The following is a 27,397-nucleotide window of genomic DNA, read 5'->3' on the forward strand; positions in this document are numbered from 1 at the left end:
TTGCTGTACACCTGAATCATTGTAAATCAACTATACTTCAGTTTTAAAAGTACGTATATACATAAAAATGTGAATGGGAGAGAAAGAGCATCTTAACAAGGATTTCTATGTTCTGTGCATCCCCTTCACAGTGTTTGAGCAAAGCTAGTAAAGAATTTGAGTTCGTTATTTATAAATTCCTTTGGGGTTTCTAGGACTGGAACAAATGCTTTATAAGCAGGGCATTATGTGGTCATTAATATAATTGTTGAGATCTGCCCCTGGACCAGCATCACTGAGGCGGACTAGATTTATTTCTGCCGCACACAGCGCCCCCTTCTGACTCACCTAGCTCATTCCTCTTTTTGTCTTGAGCCCGCCGATGTGGCTTATCCTGGAGGGAGAGACCAAGAAAGCAAGTATCGCTACCTGTGCCCAGCCTGAGGGCTCCTCAGCCCTTATCTGAGCACCCAGCAAAGAGCCATGCCCACTGCCAAGGGCTCCCGGGTCCTGCCTTCCCTACCCGCCCCCCTGATTTTCCACGCACAGAAAGGAGCATGGGGGTCTTACCTTCTTCATAGTTCCTGCAAAATCTATGAGAGGGTAAAGGAAATACTAGTTAGAATGGGAACCCCCCACCCTCCATGCAGAAGCAAGCCCACCTCCCAACTTCAGTCTCCTGGTACCTTGCCCGTGTCGACCACATGGAGGGACCCTCCCCAGACACTCCTTGTGTGCAGGTGCACGGCACCGCTGGCAACGGTAGCCCTGATAGAAAGTGCCTCTGGGATGCAGGGAGAAGATAAAGAAGAGAGTCAGTGATGTTGAATGAACACAGCCAATCGTTTTACCAACAACATAAAGGGCCCCTTTGTGTTCTCTTTAGAGCAGGACAGAGATGGAGAAACTAAAGGTCAAAGGAGGGCCTCCCCCCTCCCAACTCAGGGCCATGACAGTCAAAGAGGAAGAGCCAACCCAGCCCAGGACCCAGGTCCATCCTCCCAGACTCCCACCTCAGCAGCATCTGGCAAGCCTTGCAGGACGTGGTGTCCTCAAAGGAAAACATCTGGAAGTCATGCCCGTTGGCAGTGGCGTTCTCGGGGTAGATGTTGGAGCTGGTGAGGGAAGATAATTCCATGCAATGGAACAGGATTCAGCCATAAAAGGGAATGGAGTACCAACACACGCTGCAGTGCGGATGGATGAAGACCTCATTCTTTTTCATGGCCGAATACTATTCCATTGCATGGATATGCCCTGTTGTGTTTGTCCATCCATCCACTGATGGACGTTTGCATTGTTGCCACCTTTTGGCTGTTGTGAATAGTGTTGCAATGAACATGGGTGAAGACAGAAAGCGGATTAGTGGTTGCCAGGGGCTGGGAGCAAGGGAAATGGGGAGTGATCACTTAATGGTTGCAGGGTCTCCTTTGGGGTGGATGAAAATGTTCTGGAACTGGATAGAGGTGATGGTCGCACATTGTGAATGTACTAAATGCCATTGAAATGTACACTTTAAAATGGCTATGTTTGGGGAACTCTCTGCTGGTCCAGTGGTTAGGAGTCCGTGCTTTCACTGCCAAGGGCCTGGGTTCGATCCCTGTGGGGGAACTAAGATCCCACAAGCCGCGCAGCACAGCCAAAAAAAAAAAAAAAAAATCTAAGTTTTTGTTATGTTAATTTCACCTCAAGAAAAAGAAGGAAGAGGAAGGATTTTCAGGCTGGTGACTGAAGCTTACAAAGACTTGGCATTCTGGTGATGCATACAGCCTTAAAAGACTGTCCCTCTCATTTCCCAGATGAGGAAACTGAGATTCAGAGTGGTCCCATGGCAGAGATGAGACGACAGCACAGAATTGCCTCCCAGATCCTGCACCCAAATGCTACAGTCCTCTGAGGATAGAAAGATGGAGGAGGAGGGTGTCTTACATGGCCATCTCGAACTGCTCCAACCATTTCTTCTTCAGTTCTCGTGTCTTGAAGAACAGCTCATAGCCCTGGGCACCTTGGTCCTCAATCAGGAGGAACATGTGAGTCCACTGCAGGGAAGCAGGGTTGAAAATGAAGGCACCTGCTCGGAAGAGGGTGGGACCACACGCCCATTGACCCTACCACTGTGGGGAGAAAAGGGTCAAGCCAACTACAGCCTGTCTGCTCCCAGGAGAGCCATGCATGGGTTACCATGCAAAGGGCTGCCCAGGAGAAGCAATACACGTTCACAAATCTAAAATCACACAACACACGCACTGGCGTTCCAAAGGCCAAGTGGAGAGCTCCAGCTGCATTGAGGCTCCCCAGCACTGAGGTTCCCCAGTTACAGCCTCCAAGCCTCACCTTCTTGTTGTCCCGCTCTCCGGAGGAGTCATCTCTAACCTGGAAGCTGTGCAGGTTCACAAAGTCCTTGAGGTCGTAGGTGTCCCCTCGGCGCTTACAGATGAGCAGAGCTTTGTCGAGCAGGAAGGCGTACCTGGAAGCAGCTGGGTCAGGTGCCCCTGTCGGGCTCCTCCTTAAGTCCCCACCAGCTCTCTGCCTGATCCCCTCCCACCTTCTGGGCCCCCGCCCTGCTGTCCATCTAGGATTCCTGCCCTTTTCGTCCTCTGTGGCCAACTTGGCCTTGCCTACCTCACCCACGTGATCCTTACAGGTCCTGCCACCTGTCGTTCTTGGCTCCTCCCACGCATCCATGCTGGCTCTGCCCCGCCTCTCCATCTAGGCTCCACCCACTGGTCTGTGTGGCCTCACCCACCTGTCTATCTAGAAATAGGGCCAAGCCCCTGCCCAGACTCCACTCCAGATCCGTGTTGGCTCTGTCCACCTGCCTAACTAGTAGCCTGGCCCCGCCCCTGTCCAGGCTCCACCCCAGATACGTGCTGGCTCCGCCCACCTGTCCATCTTGGAGCGCCGCTCCACAGAAGTGATCTTGAGCTCGCCATCGATCTTGGGTCGGCCATAGTGGGCCAGAGACTGGTCCTACACAGCAAACAGCGTGTCTGGTAAGGGGCCACGCAGGAGACCAAACCCCCTCTCCACGTGGCCACGGCCCTGGCCATGCCCGCCTCACCAGGTTCTCGATGGACAGTTGGAAGTTGGTGATCTGCCTCAGCGTCTCGTTGTCACGCTTGACCTCGTTCACGCACTGTGCCAGGTCCTGGGGGTGGGAGAGGGGTGAGCCTGGGCACCCCCCATCTGGCCGGAGACAGGGGGTCAGCCCCCAGCAGCGGCTGGCAGAAGGATGTCACTGTCCCCAAGGGCGACGCTGCGAATAACTCACTCGGCGGAGAGGTGTGTCCCCGTGCGGTGGAGGCAGGGGTGGCCCGTGGGTATGACCGTGCCTGGATGGTACTCACTGACTTGAATGCGTATGTGTCTGTGTGTCCCCGTCACCCCTGTGTGTGACCACTCACCCTCATGGCATCCAGGGCCAGCCGCAAGTTCTCCTTCTCCGTTGCGTCCTGCGTGTGTTTCACCAGCTCCTGCGTGACCCACAGAGATGTATATCACCCCGGGCCTCTGCCGTCTCATCCTGGGGAGCCTTCCAAACAAGCCTGGCCCACCAGCTCCTTCCTCCTCCTTCTGCTGTCCGTAGAGGCATGGCCCCAATGACCCCACCCAGAGAGGGGAGCCCAGCCCCCAGGAGCCCTTGCAGGGAGGTCGATGTGCCAAACCCACGCCTGGGCGCCCCCTTGGGCACCTGGAGAAGGAGGTGATATTTGAGGACCCGCTGCATGGGCACCATCAGCAAGTCCCGTAAGGTGAACCTCCCGTTGTTCGCTCGCTGAGAACATTCCTGGGAGATTGGAGAAAGAGGTGAGTGAGAAGAGGTAGAGGCAGGTGGGGATTTTTATAGAACCTGAAGCTTCATCTCTCTCCCCCAAGGAAATAAGGAAGAATGCCACGGGGTGAGGGGTGGTTTAAGACCCAGCTGGAAGGCTGCCTGGGGAAGAGGTCCAGGATTCCTCAGCTGAGGGGGGCTGCAGAGGGGGAGATCGACAGGTCTGGAGGGTCCCCACCGTGGAGACCAAAGAAGCTGATGGACGGCACACACAAGCCATTCCTCAGCATCCCTGCCCTGTCTGTGCTCCCACTAGACACACGGGTCCAGGGTGGGGTTCAGTCCAGGATCAGTGCTCAGCCCAGGATCAGGACTTGGCTGGGATCGGGGTTCTGTGTGAAGTTGGGGTTCAGCCCAGACTTGGGGCACAGCCAGGGTTGGAGCTCTGGCTGGGGTTCAGTGTGCCCTCAGAGTTCAGATCAGGGTCAGGACCTCAGCCTGGCATCAGGGCTCAGCCCAGAGTCAGGGTTTAGCTGGGGTTAGGGCTCAGCATTCTGGTCCATCTCCTCCTGGTCCATTTCTCCCAGCTGGCTAGTCAGTACCACCCTCCCCAGACCTTCAGCGGGCCAACTTCTGGCTGGGCTGCAACAGAAAGGGATGCCATCTCCAGCTCAGTTTCCTCTCTACTGCCCCTGGAGCCTGGGAAGGAGTGGGAGACACACACACACACACACAGAAAGATGTAGCCCATCCCCCCACCTCCAGCTTCATCTGCACATCCTCCCGGGCTGTAGCCACACGGTCCAGGTGCTTGCTGGCCGACTCCACCTGGCTGCAGTAGCGGCCATAGATGAGGAACCTGCGGGAAGAGGACATGTGGCCGCGGAATGGCAGCTGGCACCAAGGTCAGGCAGATCTGGGTGTCAGTCCCAGCCCCACCTCTTCCCAGCTGCATGACGCTGAGCCTCAGTCTCCCTGTCTGTAAAATGGTCATAACAATGGCACGCCACACACACACACACACACACACACACACACACACACACACGTGGGGTTATTATAGCATCAAATGAGATAAAGCACAAGAAGCTCTTATCAGAGCACCTGGTGTATCGTCTCTGCTCAACGTTCACTTATTTAATAAGCATTTATTGATCACCTACTGTGTGCCGAGCCCCACGTTAAGCACTTTAAGCATTAATTTACTCCATCCTCACCACAACCCCAGGAGATACGTTCCTGGATCACACTGATTTTATAGATGTGGAAGCGGAAGCACAGAGAGGTTAAGTGACTTTCCAATGCCACACAGCTCTCAAGAGGAAGAGCTGGGAATTTAACCAGAGCCCCTTGCCCATGAGCAAAGAAGGAAAAGCCCTCTCTGTCCAGTGGCCTATGAGGGTAGGGCCTCCCAAATGCCCACTCAGGGCAGGGTGACTTCCAGAGGTCTGGGCTGGCCAGCTGGGTCTCACCTCTCCTTGTATTTGATGAAGACCTGGTAGAGGGTGGGTGCACTGGGGTTGGCCAGGGCTTCCTTCAGCTCCTTTAGGAAGTGGGTGTGCACGCGAAGCAGGTCCTACTCGGAGAGAGGGGTAAGGGCTGGGGCGGGAGCCTGGGGCTCGGGCTGCCGGGTGGGAGAAGGGTCATCCACCCACCCTATGTCATTCATCTTCCACACCCCACACTCCAGGGACAGGTGAAGCCAGCAGACCATCCCCACTGGACAGAAGTCTGGGAGGGCGGGCATTGGTCAGTTCACCTCAATGTTGATGAAGATGATCTCAACGTCTTGGGGTTTAAGGAACCGCTGCAAGGGCTTCATAAAATGCTGTGGGGGGGTTGGGGGAGACAAGGATGAAGGATGAAGGAGTCCCAGAGAGACGGGGAGGAGGAGACAGAGACAGAAAGGGACGAACAGAAACACAGAGACTGAGCGCGAGAGAGAAATGTGTAGAGAGAAAGAGACAGAGGCAAGGAAACAGAAAAGGAGAGAAAAGGGAGATGGGAAAAAAGTCCACACGAAAACCTGTACCAGATGGTTCAGAGCAGAATTAGTCATCAGAGCCCCAAGGTGGACACAACCCAGATGTCTGTCAAGGGATGAATGAATAACAAAATGTGGTCCATCCATGAAAAGGAGTGAAGCACTGACACACGCTACAATGTGGATGAACCCTGAAAACATGTTGTTCAGTGAGAGAAGCGAGACACAACACACCACACGGTGTATGAGTCCATTTAAATGAAATGTCTAGAATAAGTAAATCCACAGAGACAGAAAGTAGATTAGTGGTGGCCAGGGGCTGGGGAGAATGGGGGTTTAAGGGGTGATGGCTAAGGGATATGGGTTTTCTTTGGGGGATGCTGAAAATGTTCTCAATTTGGGAATTCCCTGGCGGTCCAGTGGTTAGGACTCCGCACTCTCACTGCCGAGGGCCTGGGTTCAATCCCTGGTCTGGGAACTAAAGTCCCACAAGCCGCGCAGTGCAGGCCCCCGCCCACTCCCCACCAAAAAAAAAAAAAGAAAGAAAAAACTGTTCTAAAATTAAGCAGTGGTACACAACGTTGTAAATCAACTGTACTTCAATAAAAATGTTAAAATAAACTGTGGTGATGGTTTCACACCCTTGTGAATATACCAAAAAACATTAAATTATAGATGTTAAATGGGTGAAATGTATGGTATATTGATTAAATCTCAATAAAACGGTTAAAAAAAAGAGATGGCCAAAGGACAAAGAGGAACTAGAGAGTGAGAGACAGTAACAGAGATGGACGGACAGAGATGAGGATACAGGAAAAGATAGAGACAGGGATAAACAGACACAGAAGGAGAGAGAGATAAACAGAGGAAGAAGTAGGGAGAGACACAGAAGGACCAGAGACGAGGAGAGACAGAGAAATACAAAGCAGTGGGGACAGGTAAGAGCCCCAGGCCCGCATGGGACGGATGACGCCTCTCCGCTCCGCGCATGCGCATGGCAGGGGCGGGGACTGAGCATCACACCTGTTGGATGGAGCCCAGCGTGTCCGTGTACTTCTCTTCCGTCTGCTGGATCTCCCGCAGACAGCAGCACCGCTTGTCATACTCTGTCATCTTGGGCTGAGAGCGGAGAGGAGAGGCCGGTGTTGGGGTGTCCGGGGCCGCGCCCCACCCATGCACCTGCCCCGCCAGGCCCTGCTCTCCAACACACCGGCATGGGCACCGGCTCTGTGCGCATGAGGTCCTCGTACACCTCGTCGCCCTCCGCCTCCTCGTTCTCCACGCAGTCGTACAGGTCCTCATCGTCCTCCACCGTGTCGCTGTGGAGGCGGAGTCAGGCAGGGCCAGTGGCTTCCCCCAGACCAGGGACCCTTCTGATCCCCTGGGGCAAGGTGCCGTCCCCTCAGACCCCCTGGGGCAGAGCCATGTCCCCTCAGACACTCAGAGCAGGATGCTGATCCCCTCATACCCCAGGGCAGGGTCTTGGTCCCCTCAGATCCCCCAGGGCAAGGTCCTGTTCCCTCAGACCCCCCGGGGCAGGGTCGTGGTCCCAGACACTCACTCGATCTGGTCGGACAGGCCACTGTAGATGTCCTCGTCACCCACGCTCTCCTCCTCAGTGGGGAAAGGCCTGGGGGAGCCAGGATGGTGTGAGCCAGAGGCCAGAGGGCCAGGTGGGGCGGGAGCTTCCAGGAGGAGGAGTATTGGGGCCAAATGGGTCCAGAGCTGTTGGCTCAGACAGTTACTCACATGATCCCCTTGTTCTGGGCAATTGGAGTCCAGGACAGAGCGGACAGAGTGTAGATGACCTGTGACAAGGGCCGAGGCTGCTCAGCAAGCCCGTTGCCCACCCACATGCCAGAACACAGCCTCCAAGCACCTGACCTTGAGGTTAGATCCCATGCCCCTGGGAGCCTAATTTGGGATTTTCCCACCTTCCCATTCCCCGACGTCAGCATGTCAGTGTTCCTTTAACTGAGCACCCACCACTTGAACCCCTTGCTCTATTCAATCCTCATAATCACTCAGAGAGGATGGAGTGATATTACTTTCAAGTTAGACAAGGGACTTAAGGCTCAGAGAGGCATGGCCACATATCTGAGGTCACACAGCAATCGGTGGAGCAAAGACTCAAACTCAGTTCCACATGTCCTAAGCCAGGCTCTTTGCACCTGGTGTACGGTTTGGTCTGGCCCACCAGTCCTTCCCCAGTAGGCTTTGGCTTGCCCGGTGTAGACGTTCATGGAAATGAACTGAAACCCAATCTTTGGGTTCTCAGTGTCCAGCTCACAGGCAGCTCCGTCCCAGCTCACCTTCCCGAAATCCTGCACATCAAAGAGGTCAAAGGCCTCAAAGAGCTCACTCCGCTTGAGGCCAAACTTCTCATAGCAGGTAGACAAGAAGGTGCGAATATTCTTGAGACACAGGAACTGTCGAGAGATAAATGAGAATGGACAAAACATAATGGAACCGGGGAGAAGCTGACCCTTGGCCATCTGGCTTGCGGACTGGCGCAGAAGAAGAGAAAGAAAGCACAGGCCCCCCACCGAGTAAAGATGAAGCTGTACCTGAAGCCAGTACACCCCTGAATCCTTTTTTTTATTGAGGTAAAATTCATAAGATATAAAGTTAACCATTAACAGATAACAAAATGTGGTGTATACATACCTTTGGAGTGTTACTCAGCCATTAAAAAGGAATGAAATTTTGATGTCTACTACAACACAGATAAACCTTGAAAACTATGCTAAGTGAAATGAGCCAGACACAGAAAGATGAATATTGTATGACACCACCTACATGAGGCCCCTAGAATAGGCACATCCGTAGAGACAGAAAGTATGGTGGTGGGTAACAGGGGCTGAGGGAGACGAATAGGGAGTTCGTGTTTAATGGGGACAGGGTTTCTGTTGGGGAAGATGAAAAAATTTTGGACATAGTGGTGACAGTTACACGACATTGTGAATGTATTAAACGCCACTGAATTGTACACTCACAAATGGTTAAAATGACAAATATTATCATTTTAGTTACATATATCAGTCATATATCTTTATATAAAATTTTATTGATAATTATAAAATATATTTATATCATTTTACTTATATATATAATGATAAAAATTATGTCTAGTTTACCACAATAAAAAAGGTTAACCATTAACCCTTTTATTTATTTTTTTAATTAATTTTTACTGGAGTATAGTTGATTTACAATGTTGTGTTATACATACATTGTATGTATGTATGTATAACTGAATCACCTTGCTGTACACTTGAAACTAATACAACATTGTAAATCGACTATACTTCAATTTTTAAAAATCCAAATAGATAGATAGATAAATAAAAAAAAAAACAAAATGAGTAAGACCATAGAAGAGCTGAAATTTAACTCCAGAATGGTGTGAATCTGGAGTCAGTTTTCTTGACTATAGCTTCAATGCTTTGCCTTGCATGCAGTGGAAACCAGCATGAACTCCCGCCACGTGCTCCATTCCCAGCACTGTCTATATATTGTTTTAAATTTATGTATTTTTAAATAAAAATTGTGTATATTTAAGGTGTGCAACAGAACGATTTGACATGCTTATTCATAGTGAACTTATTACTACAGTCAAGCTAATAAACATATCAACTCTTGCCATAGTCGCCATGTTTTTGTGTGTGATGAATGCTGTTGAAATCTACTCTCTTAGCATATTTACGGTGTTACTAGGTACAGTCACCACGCCTGTACCCTAGACCTCTAGACTGACTCATCCTATGTAACTTCAACTTTATACCCTTTAACCAACGTCTGCCCATTCATTTCCCTACCCCTACCCCAGCCCCTGGTACCTGTCCTTCTACTCTCTGCTTCTATGAGTTTTACTCTTTCTATATAGAGAGATCAGCTCACCAAAATTAATTTAAAAACTAAACAGGACTTCTATGGTGTGTGTGATTCAGATACATATTTTTTGTCAGATTCTTTTCCATTATAGGTTATTACAAGATATTGAATATAGTTTCCTGTGCTATACAGTAAGTCCTTGTTGGTTATCTATTTATTTTTATTTATTTATTTATTTTGGCTGTATGGGTCTTCGTTGCTGCGCGGGCTTTCTGTAGTTGTGGCGAGCGGGGGCTACTCTTCGTTGCGGTGCGCGGGCTTCTCATTGCGGTGGCTCCTCCTGTTGCGGAGCACGGGCTTAGGCATGTGGGCTTCAGTAATTGTGGCTCACGGGCTCAGTAGTTGCGGCTCACGGGCTCTAGAGCACAGGCTCAGTAGTTGTGGCGCACAGGCTTAGTTGCTCTGTAGCATGTGGGATCTTCCCGGACCAGGGCTCGAACCCATGTCCCCTGCATTGGCAGGTGGATCCTTAACCACTGAGCCACCAAGGAAGTCCCAGGTATCTATTTTATATACAGCAGGGTGTATATGTTAGTCCCAAACTCCTAACTTATAGAAATGTTTTTATTAATTTAAATGTTTCTTTGTATTCCTAGCTTCTTGAAAAGTTTTTGTATTTGCTCATTTTATTGAATCAGGAATGGATATTGACTTTCATTAAGTGATTTTAAAGATCTGTACAGGACGATCATGTGTATTTTGTTCTTGATTCTATTAATGTAGTGAGTTATATTAATCGAATCCGCAACATAAGCCTTTGATTCTTTCCGAATGACTCTAAATTTTTCTCTGCATTTGAAAAAGGTAGAAATGAGTCACATGCTATCTATGGGCTCTAAAATGTAAGTGTAAGACCCTGGTTATAATTTTACTCAGTGTCATTAATTCCTTTGTATCTAAAAATTATAGATTCTTGGAGGCTCTTCTGCCTCAATATTTGTGGACGCTTGCACGCATGTGGCCACATTTAAGTCAGGTCAGAAATGATTAAAATGATGAATAAAGGGAATTTATTTTTAAATTTAAAAATATATATATATATATCATATTTATATGAGAGGTATCATGGAATCCTTGCAACAATCCTGCAAAATAATTATGATCATTATCCTTGTTTTACAGATATGAAACTGAGGCAGGGACAGGCAGCTGGGGTGCAAACTCAGGCAGCTGCATTTATGAATCAATTCAATACACACTGTTCTTTGTATCTGTGAATCTCACACTTTCATCTTCAGATTGTATCTTCTTCTCAATTACTGCCACATCCACAGCCTACCTAAGCCATTCTATGTGGAGCATGGACTTTAAATTAACTTTAACATAAATTAATGTATTTAAGGAGAGAACATCTTACTCTCAAAGGAAACCAGATTGAGTGCTATAAGCAGAAGCCAGTGTAAAATAAATATGATGTAAACAGTATTATACATCATATTTATTAGCTGGATCCTGTTGCTTGCCCAAGGCCTGTTCTGTCAAAAAGAGATTAGCAACTATGACAGATGCATAAAAGACACAGTAGCAATTCAACATCCATTTATGTTCAAAGAAAGAGAGGAAAAAGAACTCTTGGCAAAGTAGGAATGGAAAGGAACTTCTGTAACCTGATAAAGAGCATCTTGAAAAAACCTTCAACCTTTGCCTTAAGTCAAAAGCAAAACATTATACTTCAGAGCAAAATGCTGCAAAGATTTTTTTTGAAATAAGAACAAAGGCAAGGGTGCCCGCTGACCATTCCTGTTAACTATACTAAAGATCTTAGCCTGCGTTGTAAGACAAGACAAAGAAATAAAAGGAAAGACAGAAAAGAAAGAAATATCAGTACAATGCTCATTTTTGCAGACACTACGATTGCCAACATAGATAAGCCCGAAAGAATATACACATAAATAACTGGAATTAATAAAATAGCAATGTTACTGAACACAAAATCAACACACAAGGTTTACTGCATGTTGGTACATCAGCAACAATCAATCGGAAAATGTGTCTTTTTTTCAAGATTACATTTGCAAAATTTTAGAATAAGCAGAACGAACCTATGGTGATAGAAATCAAATCAGTGGTTGTTCTGGGTGGGGAGGGTGGTAGAGATTGACTCAGAAAGGCCACAAGTGATAGAAAAGTTCTGTATCTTGATAAGGGTACGGGTTGCACAAGGGCACACGCTTGCTAGAACTGATTGGATGGTAACTTGAAGAACTGAGTATTTTTGTGTATGAAAATTGGACTTCAACTTTAAATGGATAGCATTTCCCATCGCCTAAAACATGTAAAACAAACAATTGAACAAAAAAGCTGATTAATATCTAACATATCTAACAAAAGAAGTACAAATCCTATATGGAATAAATTATAAAATTTTACGGAAAGATATGAAGGAAGATCTAAATAAATAGAGTGAAATATATACTAATTCTTATCTAGAAAGACTCAGTATTTTTTAAATTTCAGCCTTCTCCAAAATGGAGCTATAGATTCAAGGCAATTTCTATTAAAAGCCCAGAATGGTTTTTCATTGAACATCTTTCATGTGACCATCACTGAACTCCAGGGCTTTCTCTCAAACCTACTACCTTCAATCCCTGGAGCCAGTAGGAATATCCTGGGATGGTAAAGTAGGGAACAGGATGGAGAATAAATTCCCAAAGCATACAAGAAGGGAATTCCCTGGTGGTCCAGTGGTTAGGACTCCACGCTCTCACTGCAGAGAGCCTGGGTTCAATCCCTGGTCGGAGAGCTAAGATGCCTCAAGCCCCAGCAGCGCAGCCAAAAAAAAAAAAAAATGATACGAGAAGATCCTACTTGCTGTGTGTCTTTGGGCAAATCACCTCCCCTCTCTGAACCTGTTATGAAAGTTCCTAAATAATGGACCATCATAATGCCTACTGTGTCATGTTGTTGTAATATGATAGAATAATGCATGTAAAGGGCTTGGAAGGGTGTGAGCCCTCAGTATCTGGAAATGATCATTATCATCCTCACTATCATCAAGATCACCATTATCACCACAATCATACCCATTTCTATCACCATTATTACCATCATGATTATCACATCATCACTGTTATCACCACCATGATCATCATCACCATCATCTTCATCATCATCAACATCATAATCACCACTACCACCACCATCATCATTACCATCATCATCTTCACCATCATTACCATCACCATCATCATCATCAATGTCACCATCATCATCACCACCACCACCATCATCATCAATATTACCATCATAATCACCATCACCACCACCATCACTATCGCAATCATCGTCACCATCAATGTCACCATCATCATCACCACCACCACCATCATCATCAATATTACCATCATAGTCACCATCACCACCACCATCACTATCACAATCATCATCGTCACCATCATCATCACCACTGTCCTCATCACTATCGTTGTAATCACCATCATCATCTTAGCTCCAGCTGGAAAGCCCAAGAGCATTCACTGACCCATCAATTTTCAGAACTGGAAAAGACCCCAGATATCAACTAGTCTCCAATGTTCATCAGCCAGAGAGAGGAAAAAGCCCAGAGAGGAAGAAGAAGGACTTATTCAAGGTCACAAGGCAAACTGGGTATCTCGTAGCCCCTCCCAGGTCTTAGTTCTATTCCTGCTGCCTACCTGTGGCAGAGGTCACTGGCAATCCACCAGAATTCATGCTTTTTCTTCCACGATATGGAATTGTGGCTGTAAAGTTGTCCACACAGCCAAGGACTACATTTTCCATCCCCCCTTGCAAATGGGTGTGGCCATATGGTTGGTTCTAGCTAACGGAATGTGAGTATTCACCATGTGCATCATTGTCAGGGCAATGTATTAAATTTAAGAAGTGGGATTGCCTTCTTCATACTCTATTTTCCCCTGTTGTCTGCAGGCAGACAGAAATGATGCTGAGACTCTAAGGGATAGTAAAGTCACAAATGAAAATAGTCTCTGAATCACCCCATGAGAGAAAAGCCTCCCACCTGGTACCAGGAGGAACATTGGACTACTATGTGAACAAGAAATTCATTTCTATTACATTAAGTCACTGAAAAGGCTTATGTGTTACAGCAGCTAGTGTTATCCTAATACAGTAGCCTTAAGGGCCAGAGTCAGCTGTGGTCTGTTGGATCCTCAGAGGCCCCATGACTGCCCAATCCAGTTCTTCTTGTAATTGTTTCACTAATTACACACATGGAAATAAATAAATGGCTGTAATCTGGGCTAAAGACTCCTCTCATATCTGCCTGGTGAACTCCTACTCATCCTTCAAGGCCCATCTCCAATATCTCTTCCCCCATTTCTCCACCCAAGTGGGATCCTCAGCCTCATTGCCCTACCCCAGGATCCCTTCGTATAATGTCTCTCCCCACCCCAGGCCTGACCACAAGGTCTGTGACCTGCTCTGTTCCCTCCACCAGAAGAAAGCAGGGCCCAGAGTTGAGGCATCTCTGGAGCCTGGATGTGGTGGCATGTAGTAATGCCCAATTAGTGTTTATTGAATAAATAAACAACATGGGGATAAGTAGAGGAGAGTCTGGACTTCTTTTCCCACCCGGGGTCAGGTTTTCAGAACAACGCACCGCCCTTTCATTACCATCAACTTCTTCATTTACAGCTGTGGAAACAGGTTCCTTCATCCATCAGTGGGCACTTCAAACTGAATAGGTTCAAGGCGGACATCGTGGCTACTTTAAACCCACTCCTACCCCAGGCTCTCCATCTCCACACAGAGACTCAGCTGAGGAACCCAGGATGATTCTTAACACTCCCCAAGCAACATAATCAAGTTAGATTATGTTTATGGATTATTTTCTCCAAACCAGGAATGCATCTAAGTGTTTTGCAAGTATCAGTTCATTTAATCCGTTCGAAAAGTTACATGCACCCAATGTTCACAGCAGCACTATTTACAATAGCCAAGACATGGAAGCAACTTAAATGTCCATCAACAGATGAATGGATAAAGAAGATGTGGTACATATATACAACGGAATATTACTCCACCATAAAAAAGAATGAAATAATGCCATTTGCAGCAACATGGATGGACCTAGAGATTATCATACAAAGTGAAGTAAATCGGACAGAGAAAGACAAATACCATATGATATCCCTTTTATGTGGAATCTAAGAAAAGGATACAAATGAACTTATTTCCAAAACAGAAACGGACTCACAGGCTTAGAAAACAAATTTATGGCTACCAAAGGGGAAAGGTGGGGAGAGGGATAAATTAGGAGTTTCAGATTAACAGACACACACTACTATATATAAAATAATCAACAAGATCCTACTGTGTAGCACAGGGAACTCTACTCAATACTTCGTAATAACCTATATGGGAAAAGAATCTGAATCACTTTGCTGTACACCTGAAACTAGCACAACATTGTAAATCAACTGTACTCCAATATAAAAAATTTTTAATTCATTTTATCCTCCCCTTCAAGTCAATCAAGAGGTACTTCAGATTCACCATCCAAACTACCTCTCAATCCAAGCCCTTCTCACCATTTCCATTGTCAAATCCTAGGGCAGACACCACCATCTCTCACCTTTGTGATGGTATTAGCCTCTTCAGTGGTCTCCCTAATTCATGTTTCACCCCTCCCAGCCCACCTCCACACAGCAAATCTGACCATGAAACCTTGCCATGGTCACCCATCGACCTCAAAATAAAGTTCAACCTCACCGTGGCCTGCAAGAATTCTGCAAGAACTCTCTTTTTTCTCATGCTACCTCCCCTACCTCGGCTCCAACTTGGCAAAGATGGTTTCCCCACCCCAAATGCAACATATTTTATGTTTTCTTGCCTTATGCCTTGTTCCCTCTGCCTGAATGCCCCTTGTGATCTCTTACATATAGATTTCAGCTCCTACCATCTAGAAGTGGAGTCTATTTCCCCATCTTCTGTGTCTGGGCTGGTCTCGTGACTGACTTTGGCCAATAGAAAGCAGCGGAACTCACATTGTGTGAGCTTTGAGCTTAGGCAACCAGACCGCATGGCAACCTCTGCTCTCTCCTTCTTGAAACGCTGTTGCCAAATGAAAGAGCTCAGGTTAACCTACTGGAGGATGAGTGGCAAGGTGGAGCAGAGACCAGCAGTCTTTTGGAGGCTGCAAGGAGGCAGGAAAACACCTGGTCAGCTCCCTTTGGGGTCCGTGGCACCTCCATCCGTCCAGTCGGGGGACTCTAGTGGTCTCTCCCTTCCTTTCTCTTTTCCTTTATTTTTGTGCTAATAGACTTTATTTTTGAGAGCAGTTTTAGCCTCACAGAAAAACTGAATGGAAGGTAGAGAGACTTCTCATACACCCCTCTACCCCAATGCGTGTGTAGCCTCCCCCATTACCCACGTCCCTCACCAGAGAGGGTACATTTGTTACAACCGATGAACCTACATGGACGCATCATCACCCAGAATCCGAAGTCGACATTAGGGTTCACTCTCGGTGTTGTACGTTCTATGGATGTGGACAAATGAATAATGACATGTGTCCCCCATTACAGTATCATACAGAATATTTTCACTGCCCTAAAAACCCTCTGTGCTCTGCATTCATCCTTCCCTCACTTTAACCCCTGGCAACTCCTGATCTTTTCACTGTCTCCATAGTTCTGCCTTTTCCAGAATGTCATAAAGTTGGAATCATACCGTACATAGCCTTGCACATTGGCTTCTTCCACTTAGTAATATACGTTTAAGGGTCCTCCATGTCTTTTCACGGCTTGACAGTTCATTTCTTTTAGCGCCAAATAACATTCCATTGTCTGAATGTACCAAAGTCTATCCGTTCACCTACTGAAGGGCATCTTGTCGGCTCCCAAGTTTTGGCAATTATGAATAAAGTTGCTATAAACATCCGTGTTCTGTATGGGACATAAATTTTCAACTCCTTTGAGTAAACATGTTTTCTTTTGAATTAAACATTATCATTACATTTCAAACCCACGTGCAATAGTCCCTAATCGCATGCCCTTCTTTCCCTCCCCACTGGTAACTCCTATCCAGAAATGGGTGTGCGTTGTTCCCATCGGTGTCCGCGTTCTTTTACTATGCATGCATGTGTCCACAAACAATATATGGCGTGGTTCTGTTCTGTTCCATGCCCCTTGCCTTTCTGCCCTGCCCTCTCCCTGCCTCTCTACAGCCTCATTTCCCAAAGTTGTCTCTGAATAGTAGCTAGGTGAATCAAAACTGCCTGCAGGGGCCAACCCCTGCCCTCCGGAGGCTCCAGCCATTCGTAGGAGGAACCATTTATTGAGAACTGAGCCTTTTCCAAATCTTACACTAAGAGTCTGACATGCACAGGTTTCGTTTGTTTGTTGGCCGCGTGGCATGCAGGATCTTAGTTCTTCGACCAGGGATTGAACCCACGTCCCCTGCAGTAGAAGTGGATTCTTCTTTTTTTTTTTTTTTTGCGGTACGCGGGCCTCTCGCTGTTGTAGCCTCTCCCGTTGCGGAGCACAGGCTCCAGACGTGCAGGCTCAGCGGCCATGGCTCACGGGCCCAGCCACTCCACGGCATGTGGGATCCTCCCAGACCGGGGCACGAACCCGTGTCCCCTGCATTGGCAGGCCGACTCTCAACCACTGCGCCACCAGGGAAGCCCTGGATTCTTAACCATTGTACCTCCAGGGAAGTCCCCGACATGCACAGTTTTGTTTAATTCTCTCAACAAAGTTGCTACTGTGATCTAATAACAGTTGGTACTGAGATCTAATAACGAATAATGTTATTAGTTGCAGGCTCTAATAACATCTGCCCTTCCAGTTATCCAAACCCAAAACACTGGAGTGGCCTTGACTATTTCTCTCTTACTCCACTGCCAATCCATTAGCAAAATCGTACTGGTTCCATTGGTATATTTCTCTATTTCTCTCTTACTCCACTTTCAATCCATTCCAAAATCCTATCCGTATATATTCAAAATATACCCAGAGTCCCACCCACTTCTGTCCACCTCTACTGGTCCAAGCCACCATCATCACTCCCCTGGATAACTGTGATGGCCTCCCCAGTGGACTCCTTGCTTCTTCCTCTTTTTTAAAAAATTTTTTTGGCCGCGCAGCACGCGGGATCTTAGTTCCCCAACCAGGGATCGAACCCGCGCCCCATGCAGTGGAAGCGGAGTCTTAACTACTGGACCACCAGAGAAGTCCAGGACTCCTTTCTTCTGCTCCTGGGCCCCTGTAATTTATTTTCAACCCAACAGCCAGAGTACTATTGTCAGAACCCTCCCAAGACAGCCCACCCAGATACAAACCCAAGTCCACTCTGCAGCTCACAAGACCTGCACAACCTTTCCCTGTCACCTCCCTGCCCTCACCTCCTCCCTATCGTCACTATTCCTCGAACACGTCAGACACGATTCAGCCCCAGGACCTTTGCACGGACTATTCTCTTCTTCTTAGAATGTCCATCCCCCCATTAACCTGGTGCCTCCCTTCCTTGTCTCTTTTGGGCTTTTGATGAAAGGTCACTCCTCAGGGAGAACTTCCCAACCGCTCTATTTAAAATCGTAGGGAATTCCCTGGCGGTCCAGTGGTTAGGACTCAGCGCTTTCACTGCTGTGGGCCCAGGTTCAATCCCTGGTCCGGGAACTAAGATCTTGCAAGCCATGTGGCGCAGCCAAAAAAATAAAATAAAATAAAATTGTAACGCACGTGTATTTCGCTTATTTATTTTGTTATTGTCTGTCTGTATCCCCCCACCCCACCCCTCCCCCACACACTAGGACATCAGCTCCACGAGGGCAGGATTCTCTGTGTAGCTGGTTCACTGCTGTAGCCTCAACACCTAGTACAATGCCTGGCACACAGTAAGTGCTCAAAAGAAGTTGGTGAAGGAATGAAACCCCATTTGACAGATGGGGCAACTGAGGCTCAGAAAGGAGATGTCCCCTTCCCAAGGATGCACAAGTAGAAATGGGGAGCCAGATACCAGCTCTCTGCGTCCAGAGGTCACACTCCTCACCCGACCTCTTCAGACCACGCCAGGCTACCTCATGGTGCCACGTCGCAGGTGGCATTTGGGGGGGTTCAGCACATAACAGGAACCATATGTACCACTCTCCAGCCCAGCAGCCTTTGCAAGGTCATGGGCTGACTCCAGGTTCACCAGGGACAACAGAACAGATGGCCCTGTCTGGCCTAGGGAGGAAGTTCCCCGTTGACCTCAGGAAGATCAGCTGAGACTTAAGACTGCTTCCCCCCAGTCATGTGACACCTCAAAGGGGGAAAGGGGGTATGACTCATCAGCCCCCTGGCTGGAGTAGGGCCAGCTAAAGCAAGGGGCTCCCTCCGACAGCAGGAATGACAGAGGTTAGACCACTAGAAGGTCTAGTGGTAGCCTGAAGTGTGGGTGAAGTTGGCAAAGGACAAATGTACGAGGGGCATGGGAGACTATTTGCTCCCTGTTGGGAGAGGGGGCAACCCCCTCAGTTGGCTCAGAACCTCAGAGTCGGGCTGGCATCTTGCCCATATGCAAATCAGCACCCAGACACTTCCGCTTTGCCTGCAGTTCCCCCAACATCACAGCCCCTGTCCCAGACAAAGAAAGAGCTGGAAAGTTTGGCCAGTTCACCACCCTCTTTCAGGGAACCAGTGTGCAGGGACAGACGCCCCTCTGGGTGGTGGAGATGGAGGGACAGGAGATGGGGGGCATGGAGCAGGAGAGGGAACCCAGAGCTGAGCCCATGAGTGCAGGAGCCAGCTTCCCCACACCCACCCCAGCCCCAGGGAGCCTACCGGAAACAGGAAATGCCTGTTACCAGGGTTTGCTCAGGGGAGTCGAGAAAGAGGGGCCCTCTGTGTTCAGCCCTTGCAGCCCCTTAATCTCGAGGTTGCAAAACTTCATTCTGCAGACCAGAGAGGGTGGGTGTGCTGTGCACCCTTTTCGAAGCCTGCAAACAGAGGTGCAGAGTATAAACGCCTCTTCCTGGCCTTCAAAACCCATCCTGCTCCCGCCGTCTCTCTCCTCTCCCCTCCCCTCCCACCCCAGCACACGCTCAACATCTCACTGCCAGTCCAGGGGGTCAGACGTACAGAGTTTGACTCCGAGCCCAGCCACTGCAAGCTGAGGGACCTTGGATGGGTCACTGTACCTCCTGGTGCCTCTGTTTCCTCATCATCACCATGGGAATAAAAATACTCACTGAATCTCCACTCTAGCCCCCGGCCTACCATTCAGGGTCATACATTCATTCAACAAGCATGTATCGAGTGCCTACTGAATACCAAGCCCTGGGACCTGTCGGCAGCCAGACAGAACCCTGTCCCCACAGAGCTTACAGTCTAGGGGCAAGACAGACGCTGAGCAGAGAGGCACATGAATCACTGGTTGATCACCACTGTGGTAAGCCTGCATGTGAAAAAGCACGGAGCCCTGTGGGATCTGGTTAAGGGGGAGATGAGTCTGGTAAAGCCAAAACTCAGAGACGAAGCAAAGAGAAGAAGCAGTCCAGGAGAGCCTTGCGCACAGCCAGTGGGGAAATGTCAAATGGTGCGACCACTTTGTAAAAGTGGTTTGGCAGTTAACAAGCTAGGTGTGCACCTCCTATATGACCTATTCCATCCCCAGGCGTTTACCCGAGAGAAATGAAAGCAAGTGTTGATACAAATGTTCAGAGAAGTTTTACTTGCCAAAAAGTGGAGGCAACCCAAACGCCCATGGACGGGAGAACAGATAAGCAAACTTAGTAAGTCCGTGCAACGGAATACTACACAGCCAATAAGGAATAAAGAACTAAGACACGCGACAGTTCAGTGAATGGCAAGAGAGTTACGCTGAGTGAAAGGGTCAGCCTCCAAGAGTACATATCTATGCTCCCCTTGATATAAAACTCTAGAAGATGTGTAATAGGGAAGAACAAAGCTAACTACATATTGGATCTGTTTCTTTTACTCTAGCCCTTGTATAACTGCCTTTGCTACAAGTTAAGAATGTAGTCTGTAGCCTGAAATATACAAGATAGCCCCATCTCAAGGCTCTGACCTTTAAAGGTATGACACTTTTCCATTCATATGGAGATAAAAGTCGTTCAGAGAATAATGTTAATCTTGTTGGAGGTTTATAGGAACATTGTGACCTAACCTACGTGGACAGCTGCAAAAACAAAGGATTCTGGCACCAAGAAGTTTGCAGCAACCAACCACACCCTCTCCCCTTTTAGTATAAAAGAAGCCTCGGGCTTCCCTGGTGGCGCAGTGGTTGAGAGTCCGCCTGCCGATGATGCAGGGGACATGGGTTCGTGCCCCGGTCCAGGAAGATCCCACATGCCGCGAAGCGGCTGGGCCCGTGAGCCATGGCTGCTGAGCCTGCGCGACCGGAGCCTGTGCTCCGCAACAGGAGAGGCCACAACAGTGAGAGGCCCGCGTACCGCAGAAAAAAAAAAAAAAAAAAAAGAAGCTTAAGTTCTAGTTCAGGGAAGATGGTTCTTTGGGACACAAGTCCATCTTCTCAGTCTGCTGGTTTTCTGAATAAAGCCTCTATTCCTTGCCCAAACCACCCATCTCTCGATTTATTGGCCTGTCATGCAGCAATCGAGTTTGGACTCGGTAACAGATACAAACTAATCTATAGTGACCAAAAGCAGATCTGGGATTGCTTGGGAACGGCAGGTGGGGGTTAGGTAGGAGGGATTACAAAAGGGCAGGAGGAAATTTTGAGGTGACAGATATGTTCACTCTCTTGATTGTGGGGCTGGTTTCACAGGTCCAGTATGTCAACATTTATCAACTTGTGTATTTTAAATACGTCACTGATTGTATGTTCATATGGCTGTTTTTAAAAAGCCAGCAGGAGACCAGATTCCTGCTGTGTGTTTCCCTAAAACTAGGAACTTTAGAGGAGCTTTTCAGGGATGAGAGGATGGGAAGCCACCATTGGTCAATAATGCAAAACACACTCCCCTGTCCCATTTTTTGTCCCTACCCTTGATAAAACAAAATAAGTGAGACACAAATATATGCTTTTTCTGTCCAAATAAATCTTACTTTAGAGTGTGAGGTGGGGAGAAAGTGTCCCAGGCGAAGAGAATAGCATACAAGGGGTATCTGCTCATTTAGCCGCCCCTTCATTGATTTGGCAAATATTTATTGAGCATCTATTATACTCCAGGTACTGGTTTAAGCGCTGGGAATACAGCTGTAAACAAAAGAGATTCACATCCCTGCCCGTGTGAGGCTGACATTCTGGCAGGATAGAAGGTGGTAAATATTAAGCGAGAAAAATAAGATAAGGGGATGGGGCATGCCAGGAAGGGGTGCGATTCTAAATGAGAGGGCCAGGGAAGGCTCATGGAGAGAGTGACATTTGAGTAAAGACTTGAAGGAGGGAATGATCTGGGTGGGTGTCTGGAGGAAAAGCATTCCAGACAGAGGGAACAGCCAGTGCAAAGGCCCTGAGGCTGGACCCTGCCTGGTGCTTTGGAGGAAGAGGTTAGAGACCAGTGTGGCTGGAGCAGAGTGAGAAAGGGGGAGTAGGAGGGAGTGAACCGAAAGTGGTATCAGATGCTGATTTACCAAAACCAGGGCCATGTGATCAAAATGGGGCAAGGGTTGTCATGGGAGCATCCCACCATCCTGCCACATCTCCCGGAGTCCCAGAGAGGGAAGCACAAATGATTGATGCCTTTGGAAGGTTTTTCTTCAACTCCCCCACTCAATCACAGATCAGACGGAAGGCAACAGCCCCACATTTCTTGGGGTGCTCAGATGCTGCACCCATCTTGGGGTCATTCTGGGTCCCCCAGGCAAACAAGCACAAGACAGCCACCCCAAGGTGTAGTTCTGGAAACCCCGTCCTTTGAGGAGTCATGAAGTCACTGTGGTGTTCTTTCTGGACCAGAGGGAACTTGGGGGAAGCTGAGGATGGACTCATGGGAGGCAGGTCTCTGATGGGCTGTCCGGAGGAAAGGCAATTAGCTGTGTGCTTGGGGCCTGTGACAGGACAGTCCTAAGAAAGGAGATCTGGGTTTGATCTAAGACTGAGCTAAACTCCAGGACAAGCAGAGCCGTTAAAGCTTAGGAGGACTCTGCCACAGGAAGTAAAACCATTGCTTATCATTGATTCTCAGGCAAATAGTAGGAACAGCAGCTTTCTTTAACTGAGATAATACACTGAGCTCAAAGAGGCAGTCACTTCCTCAAGGCCTGCTTGCTCTCAGATCCTACCTGCCCTTCCTTTGCTTTGCTCTGTATCGAAGGGAACTACATTTCCCAGGTTCCTTTGCACCCTGGCTTCTAGGTAGTTTCAGCCAATGGGAGGCCCAGGCTGGAGACCACAAGGTGGGAGGAAGAGAGAAGCCAGGGTATCTCTCCCTCTCTTATTCTGCCTCTCTAGCGGCAAATACACACCTTCGTGGTCTCAGCTCCCTGAAGACAGCTCTTGCCCAAAGTTCTAGCTCTTGTTAAATGGTTCTGGCCCCTGGCCCCTGGTCACACTACCTCCTTCTATTTTTTCTCCAGTCTAGTGGCTACTCTCTGGGTTACCTTAGTATCACCCGTCTCTTCTCAGCAATCCCATCGCCCATTAGCCCATTCCCTGAATTAAATCCTCTCTGTTTGAAAGACCTGAGATGACTTCTGCTTTCCTGGCTGAATCCTGACCAGGAGAACCAGAAATCTGAATCTGAGGCTATCTCCGTAACCACTTGAAAGGCTCGTATGCTCCCCCCAAAAGAGGCAGTATTCTTATAGTGCTTGTGGTCACAGGTTTGGGGGCCTGGCCACTTGCATTCAAATCCAAGCATCGCTACTTATTCACCTGAGCAACTTACTTAAACTTCCCACAGTTCTGTTTCCTCATCTGTGAAATTATGATAATAACAGGTAACCAATTGTGCTTTCCAAAGATGGTCACAAAAATATCACCCATCCAGTGTGCTCTTCTGCACTGTGACTTGCCACACCCCCCTCAAGAGGTGGAGTTTGATTCACCTCCCGTTGAATCTAGGCTGGTCTTAGCGACTTGCCTGTCACTGAGAATGCAGCCAAGTGCCCCGTATGATTCCTAAGTAGGTTAGAAGAAACCCTCCAGCCTCTGCCTTGGTTCCTTGAGAAACACTTGCTCTCTCTCCACGCTCCTTCGCAAAACCCCAATCGCCATGTTGTGAGGAAGCCCAAGCCACATGGAGAGACCAGGTTTCCAGGCAACAGCCCCAGCTGAGCAGAGCTTCAAGTCATCCCAGCCCAGGCACTCCACAGGGGAGCGAAGAATCCTCCAGATGATTCCTGCCCCCAGACATTCAAGGTTTCTCATCACAGAGCTGACAAACCATCATCACCATGCCCCATCTGAATTCCGGACTCACTGAATCTGTGAGAAGGATAACATAGTTATTGACATACATCTTAGTTTGGGTTGGTTTGTTTCACAGTACCAGATAACTGAAGCACAGAGGTACTTTCTCCATGAGTTTGCTGTGAAAATCAAATGAGTGCATAAGTTGTAAGTAAGTAGAACAACACTTGCACGTAGTAAGTGCTCAGTAAATGGGAACTGTTTCTGTTGTTATTCATTATACTTTCTGAACCTATTCTCATCCACTTCATTAAAACTGTTCTTTTCATCTTAAAAAAAAAAGGTGGATATATGTATATGTATAACAGATTCACTTTGCTGTACACCCGAAACTAACACAACATTGAAAATCAACTATACCCCAATAAAAATTAAAATAAATAAATAAATAAATTTTTAAAAAAACTATTCTTTTCAAAGTACCAAGACCTGGATGTGGATACGTTTTGCTCTTTGGGTCCCTTGACACTATGCCCTTTTGGCCACTTGACACTACAGCCCTATAAGTTAGGGACTATCCTTACCCCCTTTTCAAAGAGGGGGAAACCAAGTCACGGAGAGGTTCAGCAACTCACCCAAGATCCCCAAGTCAGGATCGGCACCCGGACCCCCAGGCAACCGGAGTCCACGGCCCTCAAACAGGGTTTCTCAGTCTCAGCACCACTGATAATCGGGCAGCTGTCCTGGGCATAAGACAACACGTAGCAGCATCCCTGGTGTCTAATCACTTCCCTCTGCTCTCCCTTCTCTTGCTCACCTTCTGCCAGCAGATCCTTCATTCTCATCCTCCTGCCACAGGCTTTGCACAGCCTTTGTCCTCCCTGCCCCCATGCTTCCCAGAGCTGGTTCCTCATCCTTCAGCTCTCAGCTTTCCTTGACCATCCTCCAGAAGCCTGCCCCCTTTGTTCTTCTCCATCCTGACCCCTGGCTTATTCTGTCTGCAGCGTTGATTTGCCTGTTTACTGTCTGTAACGGGTTAAATGGCAGACCCCAAATAGATACATCCACATCTGATCCCTGGCACCTTGGTGAGTGTGATGTTATTTGAAGAAAAAAAAAAAGGACTTTGCAAGACAGCATTAAGGACGTCAAGGTGTGGAGATCTTTCTGGATTATGAGACAGACAGACACAGAGGAAACAGCCACGTGAAGATGGAGGCAGAAGTTGGAATAACGCAGCCACAAGCCAAGGAACGCCTGGAGCCGGCAGAAGCCGGAAGAAGCAAAGATCGGATTCCCTCCTATAGCCTGGAGATGGAGCAAGATGCTGCCGACACCTTGTTTTCAAACCTCTGCCCTCCAGAACAGTGAGACAATGTAGCTGTTGTTTCAAGCCACTTAGTTTTTGAGACTTTGTTACAGCGGCCACAGGAAACAAAACACAGGCAGCCTTCTCTCCCACAAGGCCATGAACTCAGGAGAGCAAAGAGGAAATCTGTGGTGTTCTTTCCCATCACCCCAGCCATCTGCACAGCGCCTGTGCCGATGATAAAATAAATGAATGCCTCACTTGAAGAAGCTCTCAATCTCACCTTCACCCCAGCCAGTAATTGTTCACTTCTCTTTGGATTCCACCCCATCCCCCCAACCCCGCCCACCCACCTCCCCACTCCCCTACCCATCCCCCACCTCCCTGGACACAGGAAACTCACTCCCTCCAAAACAGTGGTTCTCTCAGGGGCAATTCTGCCCCCCAGGGGACATTTGGCAATGCCTGGGGACATTTTGTGGTCACTACTGGGGTGGGGGGAGAGTGGGTGAAGTTCAGGGATGCTGCCCAACTTCCTACAATGCACAGGGCAGCCCCCAAGACAGAGAATGAAGCCCCAATTTCAGCACTGCTGATGCAGAGAAACTCTGGACTCAATTTATTGATAGTACTTGATGCCAATATAAACATCGATTGATCGATTGCCTCCTTACATCTCTTCCCCGTTCTTCTGGTAACAGTCCCTCAGTTTCCCAGGTGAAACAGCCCCTGCCCGAGCCTACCTCCTTTGGGTAGAGTCGACCCCGCCCCCAACTCCAGAAATAGGCATGTGACCTGGCCTAACCAATCAGACCATACATTCTCCCAGGCACAGCAATTGATTCAGAACTGAACATGTTACACCCCCCCCAGCAAACATTCATGTCCAATGAAAGAGAGATCTGGGGTTTAGAGGCCATTAAAGCGACCCTCCCATTTTCCATTGGACACACAATTGTGGGAATAAAAATTTGGTATATCTGGGCACTCTCTTTTGCCTCCATGAGGGGAAAGGATGACTGAAAATGGAGGGAAACACCACAAAGAAAGCAGAGTTAAGAGATAGAGTGCAACGGGGAGAGAGGAGAGGGTTCCTGAGATATCTCCTGAGCCCCTGGATCCAGCCAGACCTGAAGGCATTTCCTCCCAAGCTTGTCAGTTATATGAGGTAATATTATTTTTGACTAAGCCAGTTTCGGTTGGGTTTTCTGTCACAAGATCTAGGACTCCAGCTTGAAACTTCTGCAGACTAAGTTCAGAATTTCCTCAGACCTTAAACTTCTCCAACTGAACATCCCTTATTTCTTCCACTATTCCCCAAGGGACCTGACTCTCATGTTCCTCTTAAAGCCCAGGTCTCAGAACACCATCCCTGAGATCAAAGGGGACAGTCCATCTGTCAATGTAGTGAGATCTTTAAAATCCAGCTATGCCCATCCAACACACCCTCTGGTCCTGCCCACTTCCTGGCACCATTAATGTTAGCAAGGGAGACAAACAGAACTTTGTCTTTCGGTCCCTCAAATATTCCCCAAACTCCCACATGCAAATTGACGTGTCACCTCCTCCAGGAAGCCTACCCTGATTGTTTCTGGGGGTTCTCTTCTCTCTGCTCTCACAATACCCTGGGCTTCACTCACCCATCACTGAGTGTGTTAATCTGTGTTGTAACTGCCTATTTCCTCGTCTGTTTCCATGAGTTTCATGATGGTCTGCGTCTCATTCATTGTGGGATTCTCCAACAGAATGTCTCAGAAATGTCTCTGAGGTGGGTGGTAGTATCATCATTACTATTGTTGTTATTATTGCTGTTATCACCGTCTTCATTTGCCTCATTTTACAGATGAGAAAACAAAAGGTGAGAAGCCACATAACTCGGAACTAGTAAAGGCAGGATAATCTCAGCCAATCCATCCTCAATCATCGCTAACCAACTACCACTAACCAGTAGTAAGTAAGCACTCAACAAATACCTCCTAAATCAGGGAGGGATCAGCAAACTCTGTAAAGAGGTAAACAGTAATTTTTAAATTTTTTTGGCTTTGCAGAGAGAAAGCAGCCACAAACAATGTGTCAACAAGTAGGCAAGACCTTGTATCAATTAAACTTTGTTTACAAAAAGAGGCAGCCAGCCCATGGGTTATAGTGTGCTGACCCCTGTATTAAATGAATGAAAAAAGGAAGTGAATATTTGATCAAC

General features: G+C 47.8%; 1 protein-coding gene across 3 annotated transcripts in view; it reads right to left on the bottom strand.

Moving 5' to 3' along the window:
* VAV1 (vav guanine nucleotide exchange factor 1) overlaps nucleotides 1-27,397 on the bottom strand; it is a 51,010-nt gene that overhangs the window by 16,200 nt on the left and 7,413 nt on the right. For 2 of the 3 annotated variants that reach the window (XM_033854520.2, XM_033854519.2), the window contains exons 2-19: nucleotides 8,048-8,164; nucleotides 7,485-7,543; nucleotides 7,297-7,365; nucleotides 6,946-7,054; nucleotides 6,759-6,854; nucleotides 5,511-5,579; nucleotides 5,224-5,327; nucleotides 4,511-4,610; nucleotides 3,671-3,766; nucleotides 3,384-3,452; nucleotides 3,041-3,127; nucleotides 2,864-2,949; nucleotides 2,314-2,446; nucleotides 1,909-2,018; nucleotides 993-1,094; nucleotides 666-763; nucleotides 550-572; nucleotides 328-373 (exon numbers count right to left, since the gene is read on the bottom strand). In XM_033854520.2, coding sequence (XP_033710411.1) covers nucleotides 328-373; nucleotides 550-572; nucleotides 666-763; nucleotides 993-1,094; nucleotides 1,909-2,018; nucleotides 2,314-2,446; nucleotides 2,864-2,949; nucleotides 3,041-3,127; nucleotides 3,384-3,452; nucleotides 3,671-3,766; nucleotides 4,511-4,610; nucleotides 5,224-5,327; nucleotides 5,511-5,579; nucleotides 6,759-6,854; nucleotides 6,946-7,054; nucleotides 7,297-7,365; nucleotides 7,485-7,543; nucleotides 8,048-8,164 — 1,573 coding nt within the window. The remainder of the gene's footprint in view (nucleotides 1-327; nucleotides 374-549; nucleotides 573-665; nucleotides 764-992; nucleotides 1,095-1,908; nucleotides 2,019-2,313; nucleotides 2,447-2,863; nucleotides 2,950-3,040; nucleotides 3,128-3,383; nucleotides 3,453-3,670; nucleotides 3,767-4,510; nucleotides 4,611-5,223; nucleotides 5,328-5,510; nucleotides 5,580-6,758; nucleotides 6,855-6,945; nucleotides 7,055-7,296; nucleotides 7,366-7,484; nucleotides 7,544-8,047; nucleotides 8,165-27,397) is intronic. The other variant, XM_033854521.2, reaches the window with a different exon arrangement.

The sequence above is a fragment of the Tursiops truncatus genome, chromosome 3, assembly GCF_011762595.2.
Source record: "Tursiops truncatus isolate mTurTru1 chromosome 3, mTurTru1.mat.Y, whole genome shotgun sequence".
NCBI lineage: Eukaryota > Metazoa > Chordata > Mammalia > Artiodactyla > Delphinidae > Tursiops > Tursiops truncatus.